We start from the raw sequence: 23,763 nt of genomic DNA on the forward strand, positions 1-23,763 counted from the left end.
TCCTATCTTCTCTTACTGCTTCTCTATTGAATATCCTGTCCTTCTTACTAAGCCTGGTAGGAAGAAGTTCAAAAAGACTATCCTGGTCTCCAACCCAGGCCTCCCGATCGCTGATACCTACACCAGCGCTTCCTCCAGACAGACCCTCACTGACATCCTCTTTGTCGTTCCTTCGCCAGACCTATGGACCCCACATATGGTCTCTGTGCTCTCTCCTTTTTTTTCCTCTCCCATTAATGCTGGCAACAAGTGGGAGGCCCTACTTGGCCCCTTCCATTCCTCTAAGATCATCATTAATGTTTACCTAAATGGCACTTCCTGGTCCAAGGCCCCCAGGCCAACCTCCTCCTCTTTGATAGACACTTCTGTGCCTTATCAACATCCTTTCCTCTCCTGCTGTCCCTTCTTTGGCTCCCTTGACTCTTTCATCTGCCACCTCTCTGGCACCCTCCTCCTCCTCCTTGGATATCTTGCCCTCTCCTCCTTCCTCTTCTGCCATCCCTTAGGCTCCTTCTACACCTCCACAGCAAGTACCTCTGACATGTACTCCTCCCTGGAAGTCTTTGAAGGATGGCAACCTTCTCCACATTGCCACTCTCAACTCTCGCTCAGTTGTAAAACACTCCTCTGACATCTGCTGCCTCCTGCAAGAACTTGACCTTAATGTTCTCGGCCTCACCGAGACATGGTTCACAGCCAGCTCTGTCACGAGTTTTGACACTATCCTCCCTGACGGCTACACGATCCTCCCCACACCCAGATCCAACCGTTCTGGTGTGGGTGTAGCCTTGATCTTCCTGGAGTGGATTCCTGCCTATATCATTCCTATGCAGGCAAACTCCTCATTTGAATGCCTGGTCTGCAGGCTCTCTCTCTCCTGGCCGCTCTCTCACTGTGGCCACTATCTACAGCCCACCTGGGCAGGTAACCTTGTTCCTCTCCGAGTGGATGGACCTCTCCTCCTTCCTCCTGGCGGTGACCACTCAACTCCTCCTCCTCCTCCTTGGAGACCTCAACATCCACCTGGATGCTTCCTCTGGACTCTTTCATGACCTCTGCAACTCTCTTTCTCTCTCTGTTCGTCCCTCGGGCCCAACTACCTCTGCAGAGCACACTCTGGATGTTCTGATCTCCTCAGATCTTCCCCTCTCTAACCTTCTCACCACTCATCTTTCCTGGAGTGTCCACTTTCTCGTCTCCTCTCACCTCTCTCTCTCTCTCTACCCCTCAGGCCGAGCCTACCCCCACACTGCCACTTACCTTCTCGGTCATCCGACCCATGTAGCATGTGTCAGTTGAGGCTTTTGCCGCCACTTTCTCTCCCCCTCCTGCACCCTCTGGCTGAATCACATCCTGACACAGCCCTTTCCAACCTCCACTCTTCTTTCTCTGACACTCTTGATGTACTTGGCCTTGTCATGAGGATCTGCTTGACGCCCATTGCCAAGTGCAACTCTTGGTATGACTCAGATCTCGTCACCCTTAAACGCAATTGTTGGATGGCTGAGAGGAAATGACTGGCATCTTGTACATCCTCTGACAATTTGGCCTGCTACCTGCTCCAAAGGCAATACCGACTCTCTGTCCTCACTAGGAAGAGAGCTCACATCCAAGCCTGCGTCTCTGCAACATCTAACAACTCAGCCAAACTCTTTAAAATCTGCAATGAGATGGCCAATTCTGCTACAGTCGCTACCTCTCCTGTCCCCTCCCAGGCCCTCTGCACGGCCTTGGTCTCACATTTCATCTCTAAAACTCAGGACAACCTGCCAACCTTCTCGTCCTTTCCTCTTTCTCCCTCTTCTTTCTCTTCTGCCTCTGGCCTCCCTGCGGCCACCTCTCCTCCTCCCTTCTCTGCCTTTCCTCGGTTCACACCGGACAAGGTTTCTAGAAAAGTCTGATCTGTGAATGTCTTGTCAAAACAGTTTCTTCCCTGTTCATCCAAAACCATCAAGGAACATATTGACACCCTCGCTCCAGCCTTGGCTGACTTTTGTAATCACTCTTTCACCACTGGAACCTTCCCTTCCCACCTGAAGCACTCTCTTGTGCACCCTCTTCTTAAGAAACCCACAGCCGTCCCCTCCTGTCCGGCTAACCATCGTCTGATCTCCATTACTCCTTTCCTGGGCAAAGTCTTGGAAATAATCTTCACACTGAATCTGTTGGTTGTCTCCACGACCATAAATCCAGATTCAGAGCAGGCAGAAGCATGGAAACTGCTCTCCTGAACATCTGTGAAGACCTGCTCTCTAACCTCAATCCCAATCACCCCTCTGTCCTCATATTACTCAATCTCTCCTCTGCTTTCGACATGGTCAACTATGTCATCCTGGCTCCGTGATAACCTGGCTGACCTCTTTCCTCTCTGACCGACCCTCCAAGGAACAAGTTGTGTCCTTCCTCTCCTCTATCTCTCTTTCTACCTGTGGTGTTCCCCAGGGGTCTAAACTTTTTCCCTGGCTGTTCAACCAATACCTGGCACCTCCTGCCCACTGCATTGCAGCTCTCTGCTCCAACTTTCAATGCTATGCGGAAGACACTCAGCTCACTTTCAGAGCCTGCTCAGCCGCCTCCCCTTCTTCTCTCATCCCGGATTGTCTGTCTGCAATCCAAGAGTGGTGTGCCACTAATGATCTCTGCCTTAATGCCAGTAAGACAGAGATCCTCATCATCGGCACACCTGCACCTTCCTGCCCTGTCACTCTCTGGCCACCCACACTGGGCCCTCGTCCTGCTCCCACCTGTGAGGCTAAGAACCTTGGGTCATCTTCGAATCCACACTCTCCTTCTCTCCTCACATCTCTGACATCTCTAAGAAGTCAAACTACCAGCTGCACCTCCTCAGAGGTGTTCCTCCTTTCCTCACCATCCCCATGAGCTCACTGTCTCCAGAGCTCTGGGTCTCTCTAAGCTGGACTATGCAACAACCTCTTTCTAAATCTGCCTGCCTCTAACCTCCGTCCTCTACAACTCATCCAGAACAGGACTGCAAAACTTGTCCTTGGCCTCAAGTCCAGGGATCATATCTATCTATCCAGCCCTGAAATCTCTCCATTGCCTCCCATTGTCAACAAGGATCAAGTTCAAGACCCTCTGCATTGTCCACAAGGCTTTCTGGGGCCTGAGACCGCAATACCTCCAACTCTCTCTTCAGAAATATCTTCCAACTCAAGCTCTTTGCTGCTCCACATCCAACTCCTTGAGGGTCAGTCACTTCTCCAAGCAACAAGTTACGGGCAGATCTCTTTCTTCTGCTGTGCCTCCCTCTGGGACAACCTCCCTGCCTCTATGAAATTCGAGCAGAACCATCTCCGGTTCCGGAAGCACCTCAAGACCTTCCTCTTTGCTCCTGCCTTCTCTCTTCCTCTCCCCTACTGATCTCTTGTATGATACTGCACTGGTCACCTGGCTACCCTCTGAATTCGGGCACAGGTCGCTGCCCGCCCAGTTGCACTCCTGCACTGCCTCCTGGCATTCCCTGCACTTGTGTTCTGTATCTGCAACCCTATAGTCCCCTTACCTGCACTTATTGACACCTATTGTCTTCACTTTTAACACTCGCACTTGCCACTTGTTGGCTGCACTACTTGTTTGTGATCCCATGTCTGGCACTTGCCCACCCCCCCTGGCACTTCTCCTGTCCCCTCTCCCCTGCACTTGAGTGATCTCAATGTCACTTCGGCCTAGTAAGATTGTTGTTTTTGTCCTCCCTCTGTTTCCCCTCCCTTGTCTCATCGCACCTTGAAACCATTGTTTATAGGCGCGCTATAAATACCATATCATATCAAGTTTGTACCACTCTGCACTTATCCAGTACCTCGTGAATGTGACAGGTTTAAAACTATGATTATAAAAATGTTCTGGTCCATACCATATTGAATGTTGTCTTTGTACCACTCTTCTGCTAATGCCCTTTTTCAGATGTGTCTGATACCACTCCTTATAACAGCATCGCTCTTCTCTCTTTAAGTGCATCGTAGATGTAAACTCACTTGAACCCAAGGATGACCTGACCCCAGATGTGATTGAGTTCTTCCAGCAGGTGGGAAGCAATGCCACACGGGTGTCAGAGGTGGTGAACTCCAGGGATCCAGCCATCTATGATGCCATCCAGAAGGGTATAGATCGAGTGAATCAGAAGGCCACATCCAATGCCCAGAAGATACAAAAGTGGACCATCCTTTCGAAAGATTTCTGGATCGGCGGAGGGGAGCTTGGTAATTATCTAAAGCACTGCAGGTCCTTCTGAGAGATTTATCAAATAAATGACTCTCTCTCACTTCACTTTAGGTCTGTAACGGAAGGTGACTGTTCACTCTCAGTGATGTCCTGAGTAGTGTGTAGTATTCCAAGTATATTCTAATATTTAATGTAATACACTCTTGTTCCTCGCTTGCGTGCGAGCTCAAAGGTAAATAGAATGTTGGGTGTGAGAGGGAACGTTCTATAGAGGACGGTTGGTGAGAGACGGGGTGGATGAGAAGGACGCAGTGCGGGGCGCCGGCTAATAATAAGTAAATAAAGAAAAGTTTATTACTTACCTTGACTCCCGTATACTTCATAGTGCATGCCCACATGAGGCAGCTACGCTAGTGTTTAGTGATTGTAAATTCTATGGCCACGGTGTAGAGTCAATGTATGCGTAACCTATGGATTTTAAAGAAGCAGCTTTCCTCCCAGGACATTTAAACATTCAACCACAGGTTGATGTAGTCATATGCATGCAACACAGTTCAGCTGCTGTCCAATCACTGACGTCAGAGTCAGAACTTTCCCCGGGTCATAATGAGCTATTAGAATAGAAATGGCGTCCACCATAATATACCAGGGCTCACCTATTTCTGGTGAGGTCTCTGTCTTGTTTCAGAAAATAAATGGTGCAGTTTTTATAGAAGCTTACCTAGCAGAGGAGATGTAAACTCCCATGGGTGCACTACATTGATGTGACTTTTCTTTAATGGAGTCCTCGAAATAAAGATCTTTTCACTTCTAGGGCCTTCAAACCTCTAAACACATTTGTCCTCCCGATAAAGGCTGTGTGAGTTCTATAAATAAAACTGCACTCACTGCTTTATTTACAATTGCTTTTGTGAATTTTCATCTGTTCCCTGATTTTACAGTTCCATACCCACAGTCTGATGCCTTTCCATTCTTATCACATGCTTTCAACTCTGCACTCAACAAAGACATCCTGGCCCTTTAGGAATCAGAGGGGACACTCTCAGGAATAAGAGGCCACACATACTGTCTGAGACATCCAGAGACACATTTTACTGAGGCGAGCACCTGCATTTACACTTTCATGCAGAATGTTCCCCCCTTATTCAATAGAAAGAAAAGACGAATTCCCTGGTGAAGAAGATGACACTTAATGTTCATCTGCCTTCCCAGAGTCACACTTTTCCCATCTATGCTGCTATGCCGTATAATATTAAACCTGTATATTTTATGAACAATGAATGTCTGATTTCAGAGTCTCTGGCACTGCATAAGTGTTACACAGTTCTTGGAGGCAGCGTAGCAGGCATGCATTAGGCTGGCCCTGTCCTTTGCTCGAAGCAGGCAGTGAGTGATGGAGACTTTCTTTGGTGCATTGCAGTTGCTCTATTGGATTGATATCAACCCCTTCCCAAATGCTTTGAAAGGGACACCTCTCATTAACATTTCTGTATGCGTTTGCACCAGTCTTTCAAAAGGATCTTAATAGGAATTCTTGCAGGTGTGCTGTGTCGCTGCACAGATTAGCACAGCATTACTTACATGTGTATATGAGGCCTTTTCTATAAGATGCGGCTGCCTCCTGACTCATGCATTATCTGCCCAACACCCAGGTAAGGGTTTGCACTACAGACATATGCGCAGTCCAAAGTAACATATTGTGCCTCATTAGGAGTTTGGAGGTAACCATGGTGCTATTAGCGCCATGGCTGCCTCCAAATCCTTACCGATACCGCCATGGTGAATGGAGCTATTACCGCCACATTCCAAAGCTGGCAGGGGCGGTAATTCCCCATTCACCAGGGCCCTTCCCCATTCCCATTTGAGCCCCTATAGGGCTCAATGGGAATGGGGTAGGCGCTAATAACGGTACCGCAAATTGCGGTACCGTTATTAGCACCAAAGTCCCTTTGCCGGTCCCGTCCTTAACGCCTGGTAAAGCCAGGCGTTAAGGAAGGACCCGCAAAAGGAACTCGTAATAGGGCGGTAAGGGATTACCGGTAAGGGATTACCGGTACCGGTGCCCTTACCGGTACCGGTAATCCCTTACCGCCCACCTCGTAACGAGGCCCATTATGTTTAATACAAAAAGCCTTTAGTTTACTTTAGGACCATTTACGCATATAAAGACCACATCCATCACCTACACAGGCTTATGTTGAAAATGCCTAATTCTGAAGCATACACTTTGGGTTCCAAGGAGCTGTGACTTGGGGTTTCCACCCAAGGTGCCATGAATGCCTCAGGAACCCTGAGATTGCACAGGAGATTCATAGTAGTTATTGAGGAGCCACTCCACTGAGAAAGAAGCTGCACCAGCATTTCTGCTGCTGACTTTAGACAAACATCACCATGTCCATCTATCTCCTTTCTCTTCCTCTCCTGAACTGACTCAACCAATCATAAGAGCCTGGCGAGCATGTTCATGATTCATGTGTCCTCTAAATACTGATGTGATGCTCCCTGTAATGCGCCCGCTACCACGAGAAGTTCTCTTTAGGCAGACAGCATTTTCTGGTGAGCTTTGTGTTTCTCACTCAGGGAGTTTGGAAGTGAATACAGACCGCGTTCCAAGCATTCTGGTTGGCTTCATACCCTGCCCTGTGCTAATGGGCGCATAAGATGAATGAAGGGGTGTCTGCAAATCTTCCTCACCTGGTTAACTCGCTTTTTGAGTACTTAATTCCATTTACACAAGAAATACCCTTCCGTTCTGGTGTGCAGAAAATGCACAATAGACACACACACACACACACACACACACACACACACATACACGTTTTACCTACCTTGTGGGGACTATGTGTGGAAACCAGCCTTGTGGGGACTAACCTTTCCCAATGTTCTGGAAATGTGTTAATAGCAGAAATATATTCAGAAAAAATTCATAATACAGGATCCAACTTCAAATTTGCAAAAATACTTATTTTTAGTCGCGTGTTTGGTACCATCTTTGCGGGGACTTGAACGTGTGTTACCATCCTTATGGGGACTTACCACATTATTCTTATTTGGGATGGAATGTATAATGAGCAAATGAAAAAATGCTTACTTTATAGTACTTAGTATACAATATATTTTATATACAAGTACATTCCTGATATCTAGGCACCACAACAGATGGATTAGGATGTTTTTGAATTTGCAAGATGTTTAATTTGCATGTGAAACTTAAAGGCAGTTTGTTCTGGCAGTAAACACTATTATAAACACTAAAAAAACTTCCAGGAAAGAGAACTGTGGCACAGGAGATACCATGATTGACCCAGGATTACACTTTGTGATAAAAAAGGAAGCAGGATTTCAAATTCAAGTTTCATTCTTCCACAGGCACCATCTTCCCTATTTACACATCTCCTCTTTAGGAATGATGAGGTGTTGTTATCTACTTTTGGATCATGTTTAATATTAGTGAAGTTACCTTTCCAATAGAGATCATGTTTGATTATGGTCAATTTAAATTCTCCAAAGCAATTCTAAGTGATAATCATGATAAGGTCCCCACAGAGATGGTGTTCAATTATGACAATGGTATGGTCCCCACAGAGATGGTGTGTGATTATGATAACACCAAAGTCCCCACAGAGATGGTGTGTGATTACAATGATGTTAATGTCCCCACAAAGATGGTGTGTGATAAGAAAGAATGTTATTAAAGACACACAGAGGCCATGCAGAGGTCAACAAAAGATGGGAACTCAATCATTTCTGTCCAGTGTTAAACTCCCCGTTTGTCCTCATTTCTCATCTCCTATTGCCCACCTAAATGACTTACCTATCCTTTGCCTACTGCTTTACACTACACAAATATATCCATCTCACACATGACAGCCTTATGCATATTAATACCACATGAACCAGATAGAGGCATGCCAAAGTTCTAACCTCTATCCATTTTACTCATCCCCTAATCCAGTGGCTAATTCGGCATACTAGCACACTCATTTAATAGACCTTGGGCCCTCATCTCCATATAAATGAGAAATCCAAGTGCCACTTTCACAAACCATACTGAACCATACCAGCATTGGGCACTGAGGTAGGTACGGCCTCCACTTGTCAACACTGCAGGCTTTTCAGACGACTCCCCATCTAACCCACTAAGACCCCAACACCAGTTTCCTCTAGTAGAACCATGTGCAATAAAACCCCCAAAATGTCGAAGCTTCTCTATTAAAGACATTTCATTTTATTGGTTGTGTGTGATAATGATGTTGAAGTCCTCAAAGAGATGGTGTTTGAATATAATGATTTCAATGGCCACACAAAGATGGTGTATGCATATTCAGATTTTTAAGTCCCCACAAAGACGGTGTACGATGATAATAACATTAACATCCTTTACAGAGATGGTATATGATAACAGTGATGATTATGTCCCCATGGAAATGGCATGTTGCTATAATGATTTTAAGTTTGTTACAGAGATGTGTGATAACGGTGATGATTAAGTCCCCAGAGAGATAGTGTGTGTCATAAAGGAGGGTGAAGACCCCACAGAGATGGTGTGTGATAATGGTAATGATTAAATCCCCACAAAGATGGTGTGCGATTAAAAATAGGTTGAAGTCCCCACAGAGATGATGTGTGATTATTGTGATGTTAGAGTTAAAGTCCCCATGGAGATGGTGCGTGATAATGGTAATGATTAAGTCCCCATAGAGATGGTGTGTTTTTTTTAAATTTATTTATAATGTGTGCCAGACCCGAAGGTATCAGGGCACAGAAGAAGCAAGAAGACTTTCAGCTTAGGTTACATAGTGGCATATAAAATACAGGTCAGAATATACAGATGCATAATGTACACGATATAGCAGAAGCATAGATACATACGATACAAGAATAACACTATACAAACGGGACATAAATATATAGAGCACTCTGGTGTGTTATTATAACGATGTTAAAGTCCCCACAGAGATGGTGTATGATTACAATGAGGATGAAGACCCCACAGAGATGGTGTTTGAAGATAATGATGTTAAAGTCCCCACAGAGATGGTGTGTGATAACGATGATGATTATGTCCCCATAGAGATGGTGTGTGATTATAATGATGGAAAAGTCCCCACAATGATGCTGTGTGATAAAAATGAGGCTGAAGACCCCCACAGAGATGGTGTTTGAATATAATGATGTTAAAAATCTCACAGAGATGGTGTTTGATTTTGATGATTAGAATGGCTCCACACAGATGGTGTATGTATATTCAGATTTTTAAGTCCCCACAAAGATGGTGTACGATGATAAAAACATTAATGTCCTTTATAGAGATGGCATATGATAATAGTGATGATTATGTCCCCATGGAGATGGCATGTGGGTATAATGATTTTAAGTTTGTTACAGAGATGTGTGATAACGGTGATGATTAAGTCCCCAGAGAGATAGTGTGTGTCATAAAGGAGGGTGAAGACCCCACAGAGATGGTGTGTAATAATGGTAATGATTAAGTCCCCACAAAGATAGTGTGCGATAAAAAATAGGTTGAAGTCCCCACAGAGATGGTGTTTGAATATACTGATCTTAAAGTCCCCACAGACGTGTGTGATTATTTTGATGTTAAAGTCCCCATGGATATGGTGTGTTATTATAATGATGTTAAAGTCCAGACAGAGATGGTGTATGATTAAAATGAGGCTGAATACCCCACAGAGATGGTGTTTGAAGATAACAATGTTAAAGTCCCCACAGAGCTGGTGTGTGATAACAATGATTATGTCCCCATAGAGATGGTGTGTGGTTATAATGATGTAAAAGTCCCCACAGAGATGCTGTGTGATAAAAATGAAGCTGAAGACCCCACAGAGATGGTGTTTGAATATAATGATGTTAATGTCCCCACAGAGATGGTGCATGATGGATGAGTATGTCCCCACAGAGCTGGTGTGTGATAACGATGATTATGTCTCCATAGAGATGGTGTGTGATTATAATGATGTAAAAGTCCCTACAGAGATGCTGTGTGATAAAAATGAAGCTGAAGACCCCACAGAGATGGTGTTTGAATATGATGTTAATGTCCCCACAGAGATGGTGCATGATGGATGAGTATGTCCCCATAGAGATGGTTTGTGATTATAATGATGTAAAGGTCCCCACAGAGATACTCTGCCATAAAAATAAGGCTGAAGGCCCTACACAGATTGTGTTTGATAGGGGTGGTGTTAAAGTCTCAGAGATAGTGTCATAATGATGATGCTACCTTCCACACAGAGATGTGTGACAATTGTGATGTTAAAGTCAGTGATGATATGCACCAGCATAAATATATATATAATTGAAAATTGTATAACCTGGTTTATGCTATTTTCGTGGCTTCTTGGCATTATGCTCTGCAATAGAAGAAGGTGGGGGTTGGTGGCAGCAGAGTAAAAGGTGAGCTGCAGATTCTTAAGTGTGATTAGTACAGATTTGGATACATCGGTTTACTGTGAGGTTGTGAAGTGAGGTTGTGAAATGCATACATGGGTCTTGCGTAGACATATGCGCCCAGGTGTGTTGTATTATATACTACTAGCAGGTGTACCCGTGCTTCGCACAGTAAATCCTACTTAAGTCCTAGTTTGAAGTTTATTTAATAAACTAAACCAATGCTTCTTTGAAGACAAAATTGCTAGTGTTTCCTGTAGGAGCTAGTGTGAACAATTTGTCTTTGTTTCCAACTCTGGACCAAGCCACATAAAGCTGACCATTAAAACAGCATGAGTCACATAAATCGATTCCAGCTACTTTGAGTTGGAGCATTGAGATTGCACAGCAACATTATTGGTGTCCTGATCTACAGCCGAGGCAGCAGCGACCTCAACATAAGTGCTGTCCCCGTTTAGGGCTGAAGTGTGTAAGATTGAAGTGCTGTACCTGTACGTGTATGACTGAAACATGTACGCTTTGTACTGTTGAGATGGCATACATTCATCAGCTTCCATGCGAAATGAAGTTCCTGTAATTATCATGATAGATTTGCCATGATGTGACTGACAATGTCATTGGGGACACTATAGAAGAGTCATGCACCATTTCCTGTCACCCGCATTACTACAAAAGCACTGTTTTGTGTCAACCGCATGACTTCAAAAGTGAGTGCCGCTAATGTCAGCTAGAATGCTGATAGTGTGGAAAGTTTGGAACAATGAACTGCTGAAGTTTTCATGAACTGCTGAACTTTAGCAACAATGAACGTAGAACTACAGCGGAACTATGGTGCAGAGAGCTATATGATGGGGGGAAAGCATTGCACATTGCTTAAAAAAATCTGAAAAAGGTCTATTTTATATGTGTTACATTGTCTACACCATGGAACCCTACCCACATGCCAAATTTCAGGTTGGTAGCATGTTGGGAAGTATGCTGAACATTTCGAACAGACACACATACATATCCACAAACTTCCATTTTATATATATGGGAATATGGGATACATTACTCACCGTAATCGTATTTCTGGTGCTTGTATCTGCTTAGATTCACATGCTCTGCAAAGTCCAACATCTAGTGGAAGTTGCAGAGTATCACAAGATTTGTTTTCAAAACTCAAAAATGGACGTTGACAGGCTGTGTTAATAATACTATCCCTAGTGTGACCTTTACTGTACACATGGTCCTTCACGCGTCGATGTCCCTCAGATTGTTTATTTCTGACATGAGGTTGCATGAAGTGTAGCGTGAGTACAGATGTAATGAAGCAGAAACAGTGATAGCCCAGAAAACATCTGTGTGTCTTCTACTCCAGAAGGGGAGGAAGGGTGGGCACGTTCATCTAAGCAGATAAAAGCACAGAAATACAATTACAGTGATTAATGTATCCCTTCTGGAGCTTGTGGATCTGCTTAGATCACATGTTCTGCATAGATTACCGAGCAGTATCTGGAGAAAGAGGTGGGAAGTGAGAAGGTACAGCAGCAAAGAGATGTTTTCGGACACCTTATCCCACCTGTAAATCTGCTTTAGAGTGTGTGTTAATGCAATAATGCTGTGGGAACGTATGGATGGAACTCAATGTAGCAGCTTTGCAAATGGCGTCTAGAGGGATGTTTGCAATGAAAGCTAGGGTAGCTACTATACCTCTGGTAGATTGAGCCCTTGGTGTGAAAGGTAAGACTTTCCTGGATAGGGAATAGCAGAGCTGTATGCACTTGACAATCCATCTGGAGATGGCGTTCTTTGACATGTGATCACCTTTCCTTCCAGGTGCTATGGAAACAAAGAGTTGGTCTGTTTTCCTTAGAGGTTTAGTTTTGTTCACATAGTACAAGACCACCCTCCGTACATCAAGTGTACGGAGGCTTCTTTCTGCTCAGTTAGATGGATGTGTTCTGAGGACAACCTTGTCCTTGTGTATTATGAAGAAATGGTCTTGTGCGGAAAAATCCTGTAGCTCGCTGACTCATTTTATAGAGATGATGTCTACCAGGAATGCAATCTTGTAAGTCAGATGTTTTAGGCTGGCATTGCGCATAGGCTCAAAGGGTGGACCCATGAGCCTGGAGAGCATAGCACTGAGATCCCAACCCTGAGGAGGGTTGGAAATTGAGGTTACAGCCTCTTTATCCCTTCAATGAATGCCTTAATGACTGGAACTTTCCACCAGGACACCTTGTTCTGTGAAGTGGTGTAAGCTGACAGAGCTGCCAGATGCACTTTGATGGAATTAAATACTAGGCCATAATGTAGAATGTTAGCTGGGGAACAATGTTGGGTTTAGTGTTTGTGACATGCACCATATCACAAATCTTTTCCACTTATTGAAATAGCAGTGTCTGGTGTTGAGTTTTTGTGCCTCCTTTAGGATATCCATACACCTTTCTGGAAGATTCAAGTGGCCAAATTCTATGACTTCAGTAGCCAAGCTGCCAAGTTCATAGATTTAGGGTGCGGGTGGAGGGATGCTCCCTTGTATGTGTTAGCTTGTTGTATGGGCACGGGAGCTTGATTGGGTCGCACATCGCCAGTTTGAGCAGATGTGGAATCTAAGGTTGTCTGGCAAACATGGGAGCAACCACAATTAGAGTTACCTGTTCCTGGTGCATCTTGTGCACTATTTTGCTCAGGAGCGGTGTCAGGGGATGGGGGGGGGGTGTTGCCCAAGCACATTTCCCTGACCAGTTTATCCACAGGGCGTTCCCCTTGGACCCTGGTTGGGGAAACCTGGACGCGAAGTCTGGGCATTGTGCGTTTAGGCTTGTGGCAAACAAGTCTAATGGGGGGTGACCCCATTGTGAGAATATTCTGTCTCGAAAGGATATCTCTGTCGAGTTGGCACTCGTGTTCTTCTGGTAGAGGGTATCTGCTTAGAATGTCTGCCAGAGAATTGAGTTCCCCTGGAACATGCTCAGATGTTAGGAAAATATTCTGCTTGAGTGCCCACTTCTGTATTCTTGAGGCTAGCTTGGACAGACTTTGTCTCTTTGCTTGTTTAGGTAGAACATGGCAGTTGTGCTGTCTGTGAGGACCTGCACTGTTTGACCTGCCAGATGTTGCTGAAAGGCTTGAAGAGCCTTGAGGACTGACAATAGTTACAGGAAGTAGATATGTTTCTGTGCTGTAGTGCATGTCCATTGGCCATGGGATGTGTGGTGGAAGAAGTGAGCCCCCCCCATCCGGCGAGTGATCCATTTGTAGTGAGGATCGCTTGTGGTGGTGGAACGCGAAAGGGTTTTCCTTCGAGTAGGTTGTCCCTGGACCACCAACAAAGAGCCTGTACCAAGGTTAGCGAAACAACAACTAGATCATCCCCTGACTGCTTGCCTGAGTCCATTGTTTTGCTAACCATTCCTGCATTGGACACATGCGCAAGTGAATGCATGAGGCCCTCATCCCGAGCAAGTACATTGCTTTGCGTACAGTTATTTGGCGACCGACTTTGTAGTGAGGTACTCGCAGCAGCATGTTTTGTACTCTCTCGTTTTAGGGGAAATTCAGTTCCTCTTTTGTCTTTAGAATAGCCCATAGAAATTGTTTTATTTGTCTAGGGACTTAGCTTGATATCTTTTTGTTGATGGAAAAGCCCAGATTGAAAAGAAGGTCTATTGTCTTTTGAGTATTTTGTTGGCAAATTTGAGGAGATTCCCTGTTAATTAGTCATCCACATAAGGGTATACTGGGATGGACTTTCTGCGCAGGTGTGCTTCCACCACCACCAGTACCTTGGTGAATACTCTTGGTGCTGAGGCAATGCCGAAGGGGAGTACCTTGAACTGGTAGTGAACTCCCACTATCTTGAAGCACAGATATTTTCTGTGCGCAGGGAGCATTGAAATATGAAAATATGCATCTTTCATATGCAATGTTGCCATGTAATCCCCATTCGTTTTAGGAGTGGAATCTCCCCCTCAAGCGGGGTCATGCGAAACCTTTGGGGTTTGACATATTTGTTCACAGGCCGCAGATCTAGTACTGGGCGCATGGAAAGGTCATTCTTTGGCACAGTACGTTGAATAAATACCCTTGTTTACCTGATTTGCTGGAACGATCTATATGCGTCCTTTTCCAGCAGTGCCTTTACTTCTTCCAACAGTATTTGTTTTTCTTCTGTTGTCATTTTCCTTTGTCTCGGCGGGTGGTAGGGTGGTTTTTGTAACAGCTCAATTCCCACCTGTTACGGTGGACAACACCCACTTATCTGACGTTATCCCCTCCCATGCGTGGGAGAAGTGTGAAATTCTGCCTCCTACTGGAGTGGCATGGGAGGGGACCTGAAGCGGGGCATCATTATTTGGGAGAGGTGGAGCCTCTCCCAGGTAAGGTTTTTCCCTTCTATTTCCTCATTTAAAATTGGGAGCAGAACCTTGACCTTGCGATTGGCCCCAAGACAAGGACTGTTCACCTTGAGTGTAGCCCATGGAATGTTGAGCACCCTGAACCCAAAACCTTCTAGAGTTTGAGGAACCCCGTTGAACATAGGGCTTGTTTGTCAATTGGCCAAGGGATTTGAGCGTCGTATTCGTCCTTAGCACTCTTAAGGGCGTCTTCAACGACCTTCCTTTGCACAACACTATTATACTGGCAAGAAAGTGAGGATAACTAGTTGTCTCAGCTCATTACTGTTGCAACAACATGAAGAACCAGACGTTATTATCCAAGCCTTCATGCTCTGTACACTTATCATGCCTCTCCCCAGTAACTACTGCTATTCCATAGGTCTGTGCCATGTCTATGTTAATGTGCCCCCTTCCATTTACTGCCTCCCACTTAAACATGCTCATCAATCGGCCTCGGCTTTCTTTCAACCTCTTTAATGGTTCAGACACAAGAATTAAGATTGCTCAAAAGCCTTTAAAAATGTTACATTATGACAGTTTCATAATTGGATACCTTAGTTTTATTGTTTCAAAATATTAAGCTATAAGTCAACCAGGACAGCATAGTCAAATACCTGCAAGAGAATAGTCACACCTTTTCTCCAGAGTCACTCCTATTATGAGAGTAAAATATAGGATGTAAGCATAGGAGGGGTCGACCAGTTGAACACTGCCATATGCTGTTCGCTTGGGGAATTTCAATTCTATCACAGAGCTTCACTGTGAAGTAGTAGATGTGATTACACACTGAGCCACAATACGAGTTAGGCAGTAATTCTGCGATAAATTAGTGGAAAATGAATTAGTGTTACCGCCACTTGATCAGGAAGAATTTCAGCCTGATTACAAGTGGTGGTGGTGTAATTCCCCATTCATTGGATGTAATGGGGCTTTCTTTGTGGAATTACCGTGGCAGAATTCTGCCAAATCTGCTGATTTTTTGGCGTTGAGTGGGAAGATTTTGCTCCAGGGTTTTGCTGGAGATAAAACCTCCATTGAAAGCTGAAAGTCATAATTTGGCATAGTAGTAAAATTGGGGATAACTCAGTTACTGACAATTTTATCACTTACCACCCAAACCGTAATGAGGCCCGCTGTCCTGTGATGGACTTAAAACTCCCCAACGATTTACACTGCAGAGACATCATTGTTACACTCGCTATCTCTGTGAGAACGTTCACACACCATTCCTCTGGGGACTTCAGTGTAATCACACATTATTCCTGTGGGGCGGGGACTTCAATTTGATGACATACCATTGCTGTGCGGACCTCAATTTGATGACACACCACTACTGTGGGGACTTCAAAATCATCACACACTATCCCTCCGGGTACTTCATACCATCCCACACCATGCCGGTGGCAGCTTGAGTATAAACTAGCATTAGCCTTCTGTTGAATTTAGTATCATCCCACACAAGCAAGATAAGACATTTCAATATATTCTCAATTTATTTTTCAATGTTGCGAGGATACCTTCAGTATAATCATACACCTTCTGTATCATCACAATCTATTCCTCATCAGACTTTAACATCGTGAACGCTACAAAACATTTTGAAATGTCAATGTAACAGCACACCTCCTCACATACACTGAATAAAGAAGCAGCCCAATTCACAAAGGGCATCGGAATTAACGCATCTTAAATGTGCTCATTCAGATGCTCTTTTTGTACCCCTTTCTGAATTCACATGCTTTTAAATGCCCTGAAACAAAGGCGTTCCCACTGTGCCATTTGAAACAGGTGCAGGTGGAGGCAATAATCATGTAGGGTAATTTCGTACCCTGTCATAATTTTTCTTTAGAAGTGTGACAATCGCGGGTTAAACCGCTGCATTCACACTAGCATTTCAGCCCCTGAAACTGGGATGAACTGCTTTTCTGTGTCTTTTCATTGTGAGAAACCAAAGGGTGTCTCACTTTCTAAACCCTGCGGGTCTCTTGCTCAGGTGGCCAGATCACAGACATCACCTTTGGGTCCAGACCCTGGGGGTGCAGGAGGATCACCTGGGTGAGGGGTCCTCAGGGAGTGGGGGTGAGACATCTGACGGGGATAAGCGGTATCCCACTTTTTCCTTTACCACTACCCAATCCTATGTCATAGGATATGCCCACCTCCCATGTGATAAACCTGATGGTGTCTCACCCTCTAGTCCCCAGAGATCTGTCACCCAGGTGACCAGGACATTGCCATGGCTATTGAATCCAGTGCCTGGGGGTGGACCATTGGGGGAGGATCACCTCGATGAGGGATGTTCAGAGAGTGGAAGTGGGACATGTTAAGTATGAACATCCGGACAACTGCAAGTTAAAGGAACTGCTTATTTTAAGTTATATTTATAATGAAAGGGCCTCCAGCTGCATAACACTACAACCAGGCACACAGGAAAGCAGCAACAGATTCACTTGGAATGCCAACAAAAGTAAACAGCAGCATCATAGCCAAATGGAATGTTCTCTTACAGTATGACATACCTCCATTCCAGGCTACATTGAATAGACAGGGCTGTATTCTTTCCATGGCAATACTTGCTTTCCATTGTTATTGAACACAACATTTATCTTGCTTACATTTCTATATCTTGAACCTACATCTTAATTGACATATATATATGCCTCATAAAAGCTACACCATAACACATCTCCCTCCTTTATTTTATTCCAAAAACATCATCCACCCCTTTTCACAAAAGCAACACGATTCAAGTTCCACACTTGTCCTCCCACTACCCGAATCGCTCCGCGCAGCACAGCAATTCCCTTTACAGGATCGGAATATAGTGCTTCTTCTTTCTTCTTCAACACCCCTTTCTTTATCCTCACCATGTCTCCACATTCAATTCTCAGTTTTCTTCCCTCTCCTTGCATTCTCACGCGCTCTCCATTCCTTCTTTTTCTTTTTCAAATCTTTGCTCACACCATCTACCACATAATCACTTTCTCTTCTTCTTCCCAACCATGGAGGACTGACCACCGTGTTTGGTTTACGTCCTCTCATTAACTTGAAAGGGGTTATTCCCGTAAATGAATGAGGTGACATGCGCAGACCAAAAATCCTGTCCTGGATTGCAACTTTTCTATCACATCCTGTTTCAGTTGCCATCCTAATTCTTTCCATGATACATCTATTCATTCTTTCTACACACCCATTCGTCTCCGGGTGATATAACGCAGTCCTCTTGTGTTTGATTCCAGCCTCTTTGACATATTTTGCAAAACATCCACCAACAAATTGAGGACCATTGTCAGTCAGAATGCTTTCAGGGACACCTTCCTTAGCAAATATCTGTTGTAACTCCTTTACTAAGGCCTCTCCGGTGGTCTCCCTTACTATACTAAACTCACACCAGCGCGAAAATAGATCAACTAGAACAAAGATAAATTTTCCTCTTCCATACCCTAAATCAACTGGGCCCAGGATATCCACTGCCACATCTCTCCAAACTCCACCTGGTACTTCTACCTCTACCAGGGGTTGTTGTCTAGCCACTTCTCCTTTTCCAATCTTAGTACATATAGAAAGAAGACTGGCTGAGTGTCCTATGTCCCTATCAAATCCAGGCCACCAATACTTGTTACGTAAAACACTTTTTGTTCTGCTAATGCCAATGTGTCCTACATGAGCTAAATCAGTAATTCTGTTTCGTAACATTCTGGGAACCACAGCACGCTCCCATCTGAATAAAATACCACCTACCACACTTAGTTCATTCCTGACCTCCCAAAATGGGACGGTATCTTTTTTCAATTCTGTTTTCTTGGGCCAATCACCCAAATCCACATATGTAATAACCAACTTTAAACACTCGTCCTTGTCCATTTCCTCCAACCATTCTTCCTTGAACACTATGCCCTCAGTATTAATGAAAACCATTTCCATTTCCACATTCTCACCATATGAATCATTTTCATTCTCTTGTTTCCTTAACCTTGACAAACTATCTGCTAGTATGTTTTCTTTACCCGGAATTACTTTAACCACAAAACTGTGACATTGCATACGGGTAATCCATCCGGCAACCCTCCTGGACACCTTATCTAGGCCTTTATTCTCTAAAATTTCTTTAAGTGGTTTATGATCAGTGCACAACATAAAACATGTTCCCCATATACAATTTCTGAATTTCTCCATGGCCCAATAACAGGCTAAAGCCTCTTTTTCAAGGACAGAATACATAAATTCAGCTCCTCTTAATCCTCGAGATGCATGTGCTATAATCTCTTCCTTTCCCTTATCATCCACTTGAGACAACACTGCACCAATCCACATTTCGGATGCATCAACAGTGACTTTACTCTGGCGGTACGTATCAAACTGTCCTAATGGTTGTGCTAAATCTATTTCCTTCTTCAATCTGACAAATTCACTCTCACATTTGGACGACCAGACAAACTCACTTCCTTTCTTCAGCAGTTTTCTCAATTCAGTCACCTTACTAGCATAGTTGTGTACAAACTTCTGATAAAATTCAGTCATCCCTAGGAATGATCTCAATTGTGCTTTGTCCTCTGGGCTTCTGATATCTTTTATGGCACTTACCAAACTCTCTTTTGGCTTTAAACCATCTGCCGATATTTCATGGCCTAAATATTCAACTTTAGAAACACCAAATTTACATTTTCCTTCCCTTAACACTATGCCATTCTTTTCAAATATCTCCAAAACTCTATGGAGTGTGTTATTGTGTTCCTCTTCACTCTTCCCACAAATCAACACATCATCCTGAAAACAATATACACCTCTGATTTTTCCAACCAATCTGTCCATGACCTTTTGAAAAACTGCAGCAGCAGATACAAGTCCAAAAGGCATGCGTTTGAACTGGAAAACTCCCTCATGAGTGACAAATGCTGTGAGCTTTCTGCATCGTTCTTCCAATTCTACTTGATGGTAAGCGGAAGCCATGTCTAATTTTGAGAATACCTTTCCTTGCCCAATTCTCGAAAGCATCTCTGACAGATTAGGTAGAGGATGGCGATCTACCAACACACACTTATTGAGTTGACGTACGTCCACACACAAGCGGAGCTCACCTGAGCTCTTCTTAACTACCACTAGTGGAGAAGTCCAGTCTACCCCTCCTGTTCTTTCAATAACATATAGTATCAACAATTTCGCCAGCTCCTCTTTAACTCCTTCTCTAATTGCCAAAGGTACTGGCCTCAATTTTGCAACCACAGGGATACTCCCTTTCCTTAACAAGACTTGATGCTGTATACCTTTAATCTTTCCAATGCCCTCTTTAAATACTTTGGGGTGTTTATTGATGATTGATTCATTCACTTGCAACACTTGTTCAGGACTATTGGGATCTAACTTGATCTTCAATTTCTTTTGTTCCCTCCACCACAGTAGAGTAAGACCTCTTTTGGTTACATACATGTTCCCTTCACATTCCCTGTCTTTAAATTGAAAGTGATTCTTACTATACCCCAAGAGATCAATGGGGTCCTGATTGTAGCCACCAGGCCTAATATCAGGTTTAAAAAGTCCTCGTACATCCCCTTTCACTACTCTTTCAAACACTTCCTTGGACAAGAGTGTTATTTTTGATCCTGAATCTGCCATCATCCATACTTCTTTACCATCCACTTTAACATTTGCATAAGGGCGCTCACATTCATCATCTTCATTATCCACATCATCAACTGCATTAATGGTATCAGCGATGGTGTTAACAATAACATTTTCCACTGGAAGTTCATTCTCATCATCAGAAGACTTCTGTCCCTCATCCTCAGTAACATATAGGACTTTTTCTTGAGTGTGTTGATCCAAAATGGAATGTTCTCTTACAGTATGACATACCTCCATTCCAGGCTACATTGAATAGATAGGGCTGTATTCTTTCCATGGTAATACTTGCTTTCCATTGTTATTGAACATAACATTTAACTTGCATATATTTCTATATCTTGAACCTACATCTTAATTGATATATATATATATATATATATATATATATATATATATGCCTCATAAAAGCTACACCATAACAGGACACCCAAAGGGTGAGACATGGTATGCCTTCCTTATACCTTTTCCCCATCCTACTACGTAGGATACTTAGAAGCTCTACCCCCCTTTACAACACAAACACTTTCTTACACTGTGACAAACAACGGACTAAAACCAGACCCGTTTAACTGACATGTCCCAACACAATGGTCAGGCAGAGTCAGGCCATTGCCACTAATCACACACACCTGACTGCCCCTTCCCTTCCCCACAGGGATAAAAGACAGAGCACAAGAACATACTTTGGAGCAAGGCAGAACGCACAAGGACGCAGCTATTCCCGACTGGCAGTTCAAATGGAGAAGAAAGGCGGCGAGACCTGAAAGGAGGACGAGGAAGGACTTGCCCATGTCCTTTTCAACTTAGCCATGCAAAACCTCTGAAAGGACAATCATAAGACTGGGAAGTCCAGCTGGAGTGTGGTGACAGGTGTCAATGGCACACAAGACCCTCCCGCGTTGATAGCGAAAGCGGGGAGCAGCGCAGGCTACCGTGGTGCTGTCCTTGACTCCCGAAATCAGAAACTGAAGCAAATTCAGAGAAGCCGGTGAGTCAAACAAAAGTAATAATAAACCAAACTGTGCGGGGCCCAAGCAGCAACACTGTGTGAACAAAGAACTTGTGTTTATGAACTTTAGAGAAAACCCAGTAAAGGTCCAGATACAGAGTGGTCCGGCGCTATGTGGGCGCCCATTCGAAGGACTCTGGCTGGGACCTTTTTGTGTTGAAACTACAAATACCAAGAGGCATTGGGAAAGGCTGGCGTGAGGTGTTAAGCTGGTCATACAAGGGTTAAGCAAAACCCCTTGTACACTCGATAGTCATTGACACGTGGAGAAGGCAAGTGAATTGTGTTAATAGAATTGTGTTCGAATAGGTATTTGAACCCGACGGAGGAGGGATTCCAGGAGAAAACTGAGGGAAGTAAATCCTGCATTGTGATAAAGCAAAGTGAACTGTGATATTGGCAAACGTGAACCCGGCTGAAGGATGCCTGCGAATTGGGGTAAACAGTGCTACCCCGTGAGCATTGTGTTGACAAGAGTGAACTTGTCCACAGTGAATGACTGTTTAAAAATACATTGAGATTCTTGAATGTTATGTTTGAATGAAAGGCCGTAGTGAACTCGAAGGAGAGAGGCTAACACAAAGAGGGATCGAAGCATGGTTGAGGGAGATCCAAAGGCGAAGAGTAATCACCCAACGTGAAGATTTACTAAAATAGCTTTTGTTTTTGTTGTTTATGGCTCATCGGGTCCTCTGAGGCAAGAGACTGTGTGAAAGAGACTTGCCCACAGAAGGCTCTAATAATTTGGAAACAAACGTTAAGCTCATGCTGGAGAAGCCCAGCAGTGTGCTGTGCTGAAGAGTCCCGCCTTGTCCAGTGCTAAAAAAGTGGGGAAGGGAGACTCCGGCTATACCATCCTGACTTATCATTTTGAGAACAATTTCTTTTCTTGTGAACACTGTCCCACACTCTTTTGTAGCAGAGCGGTAAGGATTGGAAATAGTTTTTATTTTTTAGCATAGGCCCTTTTTCTTTGATTAAGACACCACTAGGACAGTATTATTATTATTTGATGGTCGTAGCTTGCTCCCATCTTAGATTTAGGTTTAGATTAGGTGTTTATCTCACCCATTTGTACAGTTTAATAAACACCCTTGAACTGTGATCACTTGTGTCTGTCTTATCTTGATACCATGCCTTCCCCCTACACCCAACCCACCCCCCCCATTTCCTACATGAACACTGAGCCGAGGTAGAGGAGAGCTAAGAGCAAATATGCCTATACATTGCATTGGACATGTCGCACTAATACTGTCAGGCAATGTCAGCCACTTGACCGTGATTGCCTACACCTGAGGCCTATTAACACTCCCCACACGGTTAAAAAATAGATCTGTAATGGCAAGAATCCCACATTTGCAAATTAGGAAATGCCTCATCATTTGATGAGTACCTTTCTGAGTGGAAGATGGTTAAACAAAAAGCTATATGTTGTGGCTGAACTTTTGAGCAAAGGAGCATAAAGATAACAAAGCTAGCAATAGCTGGCAAATGACGTGAAAACGTATGCATTAGATACCAATACCTGGCCAATGCTGTAAGCTTATCGATTCTCTTTACGTTATAGCACATCCTCAAATATACTGTGAGTTCTGAGTAATGTCATGGAAATACCATGCGTATGTGATGGCTCATCATAAAGCATTGGAATGGAAACAAACCCTTTTTTTTAAAACTCTATTATATTGATCATCAGTAGTCAACTGCCATGTGAGTGTTGTTTCTAGTCCATTACCGAGTATGAAACAGTTGTCTTCTTTCACACACAGTTCTTCTGTGAATGTTGTGGGTTGATTTCTTCAGTTCACACACTTTGGCTTGTGGCTCGGTTCACACATTCAACTTTACATTGTTTTGTGGACACATTGTTACATGTACTATGGTTCTCAGAATTCAGTGTCATGCCTCTCTTTCTCTCACAATGTCTACCTCTACAGTCCGCTGTTTCGCACAGTCTCTTCTCTAGGTGGACGCAAACACCTGCACAGGCCTTATTGGTACTGATGCCGGTGTGTATGAATGGTGGCAAGAAAACATTGCTCAACATTTCTGGGAACCATATCTACAGACCATTAATATTGCCACTAATAGAGAAAAGAATCAGTCTCTAAGTCAATCTGCCAAGCTCATTTTACCACAGTTGGCCACTGA

The 23,763-nt window shown here is 43.9% G+C and overlaps 1 protein-coding gene across 1 annotated transcript in view; it reads left to right on the top strand.

Annotated features, from left to right (window-relative positions):
• The window catches only part of LOC138510876 (long-chain-fatty-acid--CoA ligase ACSBG2-like), a 366,119-nt gene that overhangs the window by 300,312 nt on the left and 42,044 nt on the right, over window positions 1–23,763 (top strand). The window contains exon 12 of the mRNA XM_069626532.1: window positions 3,974–4,220. Within this exon, the coding sequence (XP_069482633.1) occupies window positions 3,974–4,220 (247 nt within the window). The remainder of the gene's footprint in view (window positions 1–3,973; window positions 4,221–23,763) is intronic.

Source organism: Ambystoma mexicanum, chromosome 6p (assembly GCF_040938575.1).
Source record: "Ambystoma mexicanum isolate Mex_15411 chromosome 6p, UKY_AmexF1_1, whole genome shotgun sequence".
NCBI lineage: Eukaryota > Metazoa > Chordata > Amphibia > Caudata > Ambystomatidae > Ambystoma > Ambystoma mexicanum.